This window comes from Aptenodytes forsteri, unplaced genomic scaffold, assembly GCF_000699145.1.
Source record: "Aptenodytes forsteri isolate BGI_AS27 unplaced genomic scaffold, ASM69914v1 Scaffold82, whole genome shotgun sequence".
NCBI lineage: Eukaryota > Metazoa > Chordata > Aves > Sphenisciformes > Spheniscidae > Aptenodytes > Aptenodytes forsteri.
This window is the reverse complement of record NW_008795490.1, coordinates 8929233-8939891: the sequence shown is the minus strand read 5'-3', so window position 1 is coordinate 8939891 and position 10659 is coordinate 8929233. Positions and strand designations below refer to the sequence as shown.

Sequence of the window (10659 nt, the reverse complement as noted above, 5' to 3'; positions counted from 1 at the left end):
GCCCCCGCCCCGCCCCCCGCCCCGCCCTCCTCCTCGCCGCCTGCTCCTCTGCCCCCGCGGCCACGCGAGGATCCCGGGGGAGGCAAGATGGAAGAAATCCTGCGAAAGCTGCAGAAGGAGGCGTCGGGGAGCAAGCACAGGGCCATCAAGGAGAGCTGCACCTCGGCCATCGGTAAGGGGCGGGGGGTGCGGGCAGCGGCGCCGGGCTGACCCCGCCGTGGCCGGGCTGCCCGCGGGGGAGCGGAGCGGAGTGGGACCCGGCCCTGCCCGTAGTGGTGTGGGGCAGGAGCCTCCGATGGGGAGGTTTTGTAACGGCGGGGGCTGGGAGACCTCAACAAACTTGTTCGGCGCTGGCCGCTGAGCTTCCAGCGGGTGGGGAGGGACCGGAGCGCCTCAGGCGGTTCAAAATGCCCGGGAGCACCGCGCTGCTGGAGGGGGCTGTTGCACCTGCTGGCGGTCCCGGGGAGCATACGTGTACCTCCCCACCCCCATCTCTTGGGTCTGCTTCTCTTCTTGCGAGGCAGATGTGGGTATCAGTAGCTACCAGTTTCTGTGTATGTTGGGTGTGTGTGTGTGTGTCTTTCCTTTAAAAGCTTCTTCCTCTCACCACCCCTTTCCATCATAAAAAAATCTCCAGTACAGTTTTCGCTGCTGGCTTACGTTTGGGCATCTATTTTAAAAGCTGGATTTTTTTGACTGGATTCCATGAGCTTTTTTATCCTTGCTCTATAATGGAAATAATGATCAATAAACCAAGTTCTTCTTTTAAGGGAATATGAGCTTAGGTAAATTTCAGCATCCACCCATTTTCAGGGATTGGCTGTGACTTGAAGTGCTTTTGATGCTAACTACCTGGAGCACTAGTCAGCAAGACCCTTAACTTACATCAGCATAACTGCGATACTGAAAATTGCTTTAAATTTTTATTTTTCATCCGTAGTTACAGCAATCAGTGGTAGTTCATACCTGTTGCTGTCTTATTACTGACCTTTCAGCTTGATGTTCCACGGGTTGCTTCATTAATTGTGTGTTATCCTTACACAGCAGCCATGCTAATATCCTCTATGCTGTTCCAGTTTTAGTATACGTGCTGCTGAAGTGCTGATAACGTGAAAAGGAGTTCACTGAGGAAAAGATGGTACTCAGTGCCTTCTCATTGGGCACCCAGTGTCCTGATAGATTCATGCAAATCTTTGGATACTTGGAGCAGCAGTGAATGTTGTTCTGTCAGCTGGAGTAGGTATAAACTTTAGGATCGTTGGGTCAGAGATTGTAGCCAGATGTATTACTATGGTTGAAATCAAAAGTTTCTTTTAAAAGCCCTATTGTTTCCTTTGGTTATACAGAAACCTTGGATTCTCCTGATGCTGCTATCAAGATACCTCCGTATCAGCTAAGGTAAGAACATTTAATGTTGAATCCTGTGGAGCTGTGAGTATTTGTAAAATTGAAGTAAAAATTTGAATTAAAAGTGAGGTAGACAGAGGAAGGGGCTGAATCTATGTGATTTCTTTAGTTTGTAAATATACGTATCTAGGCTGGTAGTAGGGGATAATTTGCTGATGAGCCCTTGGCCTCTAGCCATGAATGAAATGTAAGGAAACGTGTAAAAATGGGCAGGAGTATGTATAATGGTGATACTTGGTTAGAAAGGAGGGCTGTCTTATGGTCTAAAGGGTTTTTCTTCTAAATTACAGCCTTCAGTATAAGTGATGATGCTTCTCAGTGTGTTTGTTTTCTTTTAAATCTAGATCAGTGTTTGTTTACTGAAAATAAATATTCCAGAAACTGAAAGGTTATATCACCATAGAGCTAGGACAGTAGGTAGGAACTAAAATAATACAGTTTCTATGCCTACTTCTTCCTTTAGCCTGCTAGGTTATCTTGAGTAAGCCTTCTCCCTTCTTCCTGCCTCCATTTGTACACCTGTAAAATGGGGGAGGTGGCACTGCCCCCATTTGTAGAGCTATTTAAGATCTCATTTTGGAAATTCTGATTGCTGTGGAGAAAGTAAATAGGCAAAATTTTTCACTGTCCCTTCTGACAGAACCACTAGGAAGCGTCAAAACAAACTAGCAAGTACAGTGTTCAAAACAGGAGGATACTACTTCACACAGCTCATAGTTAAGATGTAAAATGCTTAGACTTGCCTTGTTAGAGAATGTAATGGATGCTAAAAGTTTGCATGGGTTCAAAAAGCACCTCAACAAATCCATGCAAGAAATTGATTGAGGTCTATCAAATGCAAAGGTACCCCTTCTTATTCAGAAGTACTTTAGTCAGAGATGATAGAGTTTATAAAAGAGTATGGAGGAGTGTTGCTATGAATTTGGCCTGTCCTGTAGTCTTCCTGGGTATCCACTAGTAGCTACTGACAGAGGAGACACTTTTTTACCACAATACTACTCTTCTCAGAGTATTTTTACCATCTTATTACTCCCCCCTGCTCCTTTCAGATATGCTTGGTGCAGCGTTGTGCAAGGAAAATTAGGGATTGAAGAGCTAGTTATTGCAGAGCAGTCACCAAATAGGGAAGGAATAAGAGCAGTCTTTTGCTGCTCTAAACTCCTGTCAGCTGCAGTCCACAAGGGGCTTCAAGTCAATGGGGAATGGATGAAGCATAGGTCTGGCATGACCAGTGCCAGACACATGCATTTCCAACACAGGTTGGGCAGCTGAGAACAGCTGGATGAGTAATTCCCAGTAGCTCCATTAGAATTAGATTATGTTTACTTGGCACTGTGGTTGGAGAAAACTTGGCTCTTTATCTTCCCATTTATCACCTTTCATCTGTAATACAGTGTATGGTCTCTGTTTTTAAGTACTATTCTCATTCCCTATGAATTAGTTAGCTAGTCGTTACCACATTTCTTCCTTTTCCACTTGCCTACTGCCTCTTTACAGATATGCCTACCTTTTTATCTTCTTCCTCCAGTGTTCTTAATGTTGTATTTGTTTAGCTGGGTTTTTTTCCCCACTGTAAATCCCAATCTTTTTAAATAAAGCTAATACCTTCACAGGTGTAGCTATGATGAAGTAAGCTGGTAACGTTAGACTTGTCAGTAACAATGCACTCAATATTTCTGGATGTTTTACAAAATGAAGGGTGCACTAGAGAATTTGAATAAAAGCTTTGGTTGTGCGGTCCTTGGTATGGTTCTGCCACACGACCTCAGACAGTGTGGGAGATGTTGCTGTCACCAGCACTCTGAGCTTACTCTTCATTTTCTACTAACAAGCTACTGCCAGACTCCAGATCAGCACACTGGGCTACATCTTGGGCTGGAGTTCACCTGCATGATGTGCAAATTAGATAAAAGTTCATCTTTGCTTGGTATTTGTTAAAGAACAGCACCGTGACAACTTGGTTCCTAACACTGTAAAAGAATAGCCTTGAAAATAGAGCAATGGCAATGACCAGAAATGCAGCCAAGATGGGTGCAGGATGGAGAATCCTGACCATGCCCTTTTCCTGCTTGCATCTTGATCAGGTGCAGATTGCATCATCTGCTGTAACACAGATCAGCCCCTGGCTGCTCATCGACTTTGAATCTGCCATTCACCTTTTCTGCTGTAATATTTTTGGGTGTAGTAGCGGAGCCTGGGGATATGGTCTGGAGTATTCTGTGATACTAGAGTTAGAGTGAAGGTATGTATCATCTTTCCACCAAGTGACCCTGGTCCACAACTCTGATCCGAGATCCATAGTAGTAATATACTGAAAGCGTTAAAGGCAGTGTGCCAAATAGTTCAGGAGAAAAATACATATTTGTGAGGTCTCTTCCAGGAGCAGCAGTGGAATGAGTATTTCGAGTACTGCATGGCAGGGAAAATGTTCCAGCTTGTTTAGTAGGAAAGTTTGGTGTGTCCTTAGAATATACTGAATACAAGGAAAGTGTATCAGCCCTTCTTTAGAGTATATTTGGGGAAGTTAATGATCTAAGGCACATCTATACTGCATAAGAATAGGGGACAGAGATTCATGATCTGCCATGTCCAGTTGAGACAGATACTGGCTCAGTTTCAGAAATAGTGAATTTAGTAAGTACCCCAATCAGTATTGTTTCTATTTCTCCACAAAGCAGCATCTGGCTTCCACTAACAAGTTGTGCTGGTGTTACTGCTGTTTAACAGGATGGCCATGCCCTTGCTTAAGTCCTTCTTTTCTTTCTGTAACTGAAGAATGAAGTCTGCTCACGAGAAGAAGGTGTAAACTGCATACTCCCTTTTTTTCCCCCCTTAAAAAGTAAAAGGCCATTTGCTGGTTTTGAAACCACAGTTCTAGATGAGTAGAGGTTCTTCATAATGTTTTCTGTTAAGACCATGATCCTAGCATGAGAATGGGGAAGACAAGTTATCTCTCTGCATTTCCTCAGATTATGACTAGATGAGTTCAGGGTGTCTTACATGTGTTACATCAGCTACATACTTATCTCCACCGTACCATTGGGGTAGATTACTTCTATGTTCTGGCTTGCTCCTGACTTTTCCATAGCTTCCTCTCTTGTGTTGGGCTTCTGTAACTGAACACCGGGCAGGCCACATTATAGTTTCCTGAAGTCCATGCAATTAGTTAGGGGGGTTCAGCTGTAGCATTTGTATGGGAGCGGTTTCCAGCACTTGTCTGGTAGCAGTTTAGATATCATGTGCCTGCTCTGTTTGGGGGCACCTGGGGTACTTTTGCCCCAAGGGAGTGCAGTGACTGGACATTCAGCCTGGAATGTCATTCTTTAATTAGTTTGATAGAGATCTGTTGGGTATATATTCAGGGAGCTAAATGAGACTATTTTGCTGTTCAGCTTCCTTTGATGTTAATTGGACTTATGAATCCAAATCCCAGTTAATGACCTTGCATATTAATTCCAGTGAGGGGCATTATGTAAATGTTTCACTTCCTAAAGAAATACAAATCTCCAACAAATATGGAGTTTCCCACAGAGTCCTGTCAGCTCTGCCTTGAGATAGGAATATTTGTGTGCTTTTTCAGTCCTTCAACTTGTGATCAGAGTATTGAGCAAGGGTATGAAATAGTAAAGAAGATTAAAGTGGACCAGGAGGGAAATGACCTTAAGTCAGTTCAAGGCTTTGCCATAGACGTCCTGTGAAGGGAGAGTCATGTAACCCGTTGGTAACTGGTCTGTGTTGCCTGCCTAGTATGATGATGTTTGTCTCTGATGAACAGGTGTTGTGAAGATTGTATATCTACTAAGTGGTTAAGGAGGCTGGATGGATGACTTATAAATAATGAGTTAGATAAAAGGAATTGATGTGCTGGTGTTTTAATTGGTGAATTGATCACATAGAAAATAGCTTAAGAGAGCTTAATGTCCGCCAGGAAACAATTGTTTGCTACTAAGTTGAGCTGCATTCACTTCAGTATTTTCAAGATGACAAATTCTGCCCTAAAGGCCAACCACCTACACTGAGCAAGTCTCTGTTCTTGGCTAATTCTTGGCCAGTTTCTCCATTGTGATTTTAGAAGCTGAAATATGATCCATGAAAGGTAACTGAACAGACACAAGAAAATGAGCCTTGAAAGAGAATGTTTGATCAGAGCAGTTTAATGCTCATAAGGATTATCTACATACCAGAGAATAAAATAAGAGGCTAGACAGTGCTTGCCGGTCACATACTGCTTTGGAAAAACTTGGGTTTACCAGAGTTTCTTGGAATGCTTTATGTAGTTAAGTCATGCCTTATAGGCTATGTAAAACTTAGTGGCTTTCTATCAGCACAGACTTGGCGCTGCAAAGAGGAGGTTGGTTGGGACTTCTGAGGGAGGCTGTGGCTTGGTGGGTAGTTTAGCCGGTGTGTTTTGGTGTTGCTGTCCTCACTAGAACCTGGAATCTTACATACAAAATTTCTTACCACATCCCTGCCATTCTTCATTAGGAATTTTTTTTTATTATCCTAAAGAGATTTTTCTCATATTTCTAAGATATTTTCTGTAATTTCCAGGTCTTACTACTATCCTGTCATTACTTTTCTTTTCTTCTGACCAGAACAATAGCAAAATATATATTTTTTGCCCTTTTGTCAGTGTAGCAGAAGCATCACTGCAGACTTGAATTTGAGCTGTTCTGTGGAACTTGTGTGGCTGTTGTCTCTTTACTCTCAGAAATATGGCTGAGTGCAGAAGAAGATGCATAGGCAAGACTCTCAATAGTATAAATTGCTGTTCATGCTAGTTTAAAGTTTCCCCTGTGGACTTTAAAGCAATGGCCATGAGACATGTTGATGTGTGAGGCATGCTGGCATAGTAACTGATGTAATTTGCATTCCTTCAAAGAAGAACCAGAAAGGTTCCAAATGCTTACTTATTTCTTCAGCATATCTGTATACTGCACGTCTCTGTATCTAAAAGCTGCAGAAAGTAATTGAAATCGAATGGAGGTACAGGCTCAAGCCTTCAGGGCACCAATTCTGGGTGCCTAATCGGAGAGATACAGGTCCTGGCTTTCAGAGGTGCTGAGCATTTCCAAGTCCTGTTTGTGTTGGTAGCAGTTCCTATGTTCATTACTGCAAAAGCTTGCATTCCTCTGGTGTTTCACATTGGCCTTTCAAAAATAGCCAGTATTTCTGGAGATCACAGCTGGAAAGTCAGAAGTCAGTGGTGGGCAGGGTCCTCTGTAATAACCAACTTATGTCCAGTTCTGTCTCTCCTGTTTGTGTCCCAGTCCTATTCATCTTGGTGCTAGTTTTTGAGAGCAATTTGTGAACTTTGGGAAGCCAGTGCAATGAAGAGCAGTCAGGAACAGAAGTAAGCCTTAAACTTAGCTGAACTCTGAAATATCTATACTCCTTGCATTTTTTTTTCTATAGTCATGGGAATTTGGGGATGAAATTGGTAGTTCTACTCTGCCATTTATTTTTGCATCTCTAGCTTTGCGTCTGACATACTTCTTGAGACGTAGCTGCAGCTTACAAACTCTTAAATAAAACAACATGCTCACTCATTTTAGCTTACATGTGCTCAACAAATAATAAAAGCAGTAAGTGTGGTGTGATCGTCACCAAACATCCAATGCCATAGAGCCTTCCAATCCACTTAGCTTTGCAGATAATTCATCCACTTAAAGAATCTTGAGGCTTGGGATGAGTTTTGGCTTTTCCATTGTGAAGAAATATTTGTGATTTCATTATTTCATTCTTCTCCCATCTGCTCTATTTTGTTCATCATTTCTGTTAGTTTCTTTCTACTGGGAGAGAGTGGGTAGGGAAGCTGATCTCTCTCTCTCTCTCTCTGATCCCCTGACCAGAAGAAAGGAGTGGGGAGGGAGGAATGTCTATCTCTGAGGGTTTTTTTGCGGGTGTTTTTAGCATACCTCTCTCTATTTTACTCTTTCTCATTTTTAAAACACTTTGCTTCCTGCTCTTGCTGCCACAACCACCTGGCATTAAGTGCTCCTGTGCTTTCCTCCTGAACCTGACTGCTGGATATGTGACTCGTGCTGCTCAACCATTACACAGTTGCTGTCTGGCATTCAGCAAGTGAATGATGAGTTCCCTGGCAGGCATCTGGCCAAGAAGAGATTCTAGTGGCAGTGTGGATTGCCGAGCTGCATCTCCTGTGTTGGCAGTTTACAGGCTGGATCCAGACTTTTGGGGGCATTTATGCAGCCCATTTGGTGTTTTGAATGGTGTATATGCTTGGGTCTTAATTTAAAATGTTGCATTCCTAGTTCTGTTGTTGGGGGGTGGGTGGGAGGAGGAGATTAGTGTTTAGAAAGGCAGTGTGGCACTGTCTGATACAGTATTTCGATCAATCTGCATGTTTAATCTGGGATATGTAACTGGCCCTATTTCTTGTCTGATGGGCAGGTATTTTTATCTCAGCAGAACTTTGCATCTGTTCTGGGACCCCAAAAGACAGCAGTGTCGGAGAGGAAAGGCGCGTATAGGGTCAGTTACCATCATGCATGTCTGAACTCTTGCTGTCAAGACAAGATTCCAAAAGTGTTGGAAGGCCTCTAGATCTAGGAGTCCCTAAAAACCTGTCAGCTGGGGTTATGGCTCTTGAAGGTATCAAAAAAGGTTTGGTATTGTCATGGGAAAAGGTGCATGGTTTCCGAAAGATTATTTATGTTGCTCTTATTTGTGGGTTTGTGGGTTTTTGTGTGGTGGTTTGTTTTTTGTTTGTGGTTGGTTTGTTTTTTTAAAAGCACAGTGCTTGCTGGTTTTGAAACTAACTTGCTGCCCTTCCTGATATTCTTTGTAGTAGTGGACCTTAATATTCACCACTGCTTTGGGTCTTTGTTCCTTTTATGGATTCTTCTGAAAGTCCATTCTAGATTTGTGACAAAAGCCCACAGTGTACTAGTTTTGGCTGGGCTAGAGTTGATTTTCTTCATAGGAGCTGGTAGGGTGGGAGTGCAGAGCAGCTGGGTGGGGCTGAGCTGCCTATTGGGGTTAACCCCCAACATACAGTTACTGTGGGATGTACATAATTCATTCAGTACAGGAATAGCACCAATAAAAGATGAGAGCAGCCATAGTTTTGAGTGTTTGTCTAATTTCTAACAACAAATGCAACAGAAATACTGCCCTACGGGTCTAAGGATGATAATGGGATAGCAGTGTGTTTGTTTGTTTGTTTTAAACATCTGGTCACTCTTAGTGCTTGCAAAGGAGAAGAAAGTGAGAATGTCAGGAGTCTGTTGATAATTGCCTTAGAGAATGAATTATGGTTGGGAGGGGAAACCAGGGGATGGAAGAAGAGAAGTGGCACTGAAATGGAGAGGACTGTTTTTCTACTAAATGAGGCGTGACTCTGCTGTGGCCTTTGTGTGATGCTGTGCAAGTCATGGCTTTTTTTTGTTTTGAAAATGAAGGGGTGAGTGGGAATAATAAAAGTCTCTTCTCACAGTTTTTATTTACATTCCATGAAAAGTAACAAAGCTGCAGGAAATACACTGCCTTTGGTTTCCTTGAATGTTTGCTTAAGAAATTGAATGTGCTAAGGTGCAGTGAGTATAAAATTACATAATGCATTGCAAATTTGGGGATATTTTTAACAACCATCCCTTAGGTCTGTCAAGATTTAGCATTGCACTGCTGTGAAAGTTGAATGGAATTGCAGATTGCAGCGTTAACCTTCAAAATGTAACTAGTAATGACCAGAAACACACCTCATCCTCCCACTTCTTCATCAAACTGTTTTGTACCTAACTCTAGGCCATTCAGCTGTAATGGAGAAAACAAGTTCATTTGCAAGGTGTCTGTGCTATAGTACCTCTGTGTCTCTTTTCTGTCCCCTCAATCCTACTCTGTCCCAGCATTGTAAAACTTCCCCTGATGGAAGTTTAATTCTCATAAGATGCTTTATTTGTTGTTTTCAGTGTACTGAAGTTTTGAAACAAAAACGTTTTAACTGGAAAAACCCTCAGCTTCCCTTCCAGGCTTACCAAATATAGGGAAGAGAGGTTGACAAGCTTTCAGAATTATAGGCCGAGCAAGTCCAGTGTGCGCTCTACCTCAGGCCAGGAGGTGTACACTAAGGATGGATACTCTGCTTCTCACCTCATCTTCATGCTGTGCTTCAAATGATAATCAATAAAATCACCTAAAGGATACAGATTGCTTTATAATGAAGACCTTGTGTGGTTTAGATGTGTCATCAAATTCCTTAAAAGCAGAGTTAGTAAGTGGCTGTCGTACCTTGTGCACAAAGGGCAAAAATCTACTGGGGTGGATGTTCTAGTAAGAGTGATGATAACATATCGCAGAGAGATTACACTATAGCCTTGGAGACTGGAAGCATCCTGATTATTATTTTGTCCTTGTCCACTTTAACATTGTGTAGAATCTTTTGTTGTCTCTCTTCCTCTCCTCTCAAGCAAAGGTACATCGTGTGCTTGTGTTGTTTTTTGTTTTGTTCTGTTTCGGTTTCATCGTGACAACAGTGTCAGGCTCCTATCTAGGAACTTTGTGTTTGTGTTGAAATCAAGGTGTTATTAGTGAGTATAGCAAAGAAGCAAATTACCTTAGAAGCGCTCTCCAGCTGAGTGACTGTGCTGAGCTATTTAATTATGATTGTATGAATTCTGTGGTCTCGGCTGCATTAGGCTGGATGGAAGATTAAATTGCTAATGTTTGCCTTTCCCAGGAGTAGAGCTATACTTCTGCTGTTATAGCAAATACATTTCTCTTGGAAAATATGTAAATAACAAAAATTAGAAACACCACTGTGTCACTTTTTAATACCAAGCAGTATTAAATTGCAATCTCATTCAACATTCCAGGTTGAAAAATTGTTAAAGTTCTAGCTAACAAACTGCATGAAGTTATATTTAGGCATTATTCCTGTATTGGGTTTGTGTGGCAAGGTTTTGGTGGCGGGGGGGGGAGGGGGCTACAGGGGTGGCTTCTTGTGAGAAGCTGCTAGAAGCTTCCCCTATGTCTGATAGAGCCAATGCCAGCCAGCTCCAAGAGGGACTTGCTGCTGGCCAAGGCCAAGCCCATCAGCAACGGTGGTAGCGCCTCTGTGATAACATATTTAAGAAGGGGAAAAAAAACCCTGCGTAACAGCAACTGCAGCTGGAGAGAGGGGTGAGAATATGCGAGAGAAACAACTCTGCAGACCCCAAGGTCAGTGAAGAAGGAAGGGGAGGAGGTGCTCCAGGCGCCAGAGCAGAGATTCCCCTGCAGCCTGTGGTGAAG

General features: G+C 42.7%; 1 protein-coding gene across 1 annotated transcript in view; it reads left to right on the top strand.

The window, feature by feature from the left end:
- The first annotated feature begins 32 nt into the window (after nucleotides 1-32).
- ARFGEF3 (ARFGEF family member 3) overlaps nucleotides 33-10659 on the top strand; it is a 103942-nt gene continuing 93315 nt past the window's right edge. The window contains exons 1-2 of the mRNA XM_009281469.2: nucleotides 33-172; nucleotides 1347-1398. Coding sequence (XP_009279744.1) covers nucleotides 88-172; nucleotides 1347-1398 — 137 coding nt within the window. The 5' untranslated portion in view covers nucleotides 33-87. The remainder of the gene's footprint in view (nucleotides 173-1346; nucleotides 1399-10659) is intronic.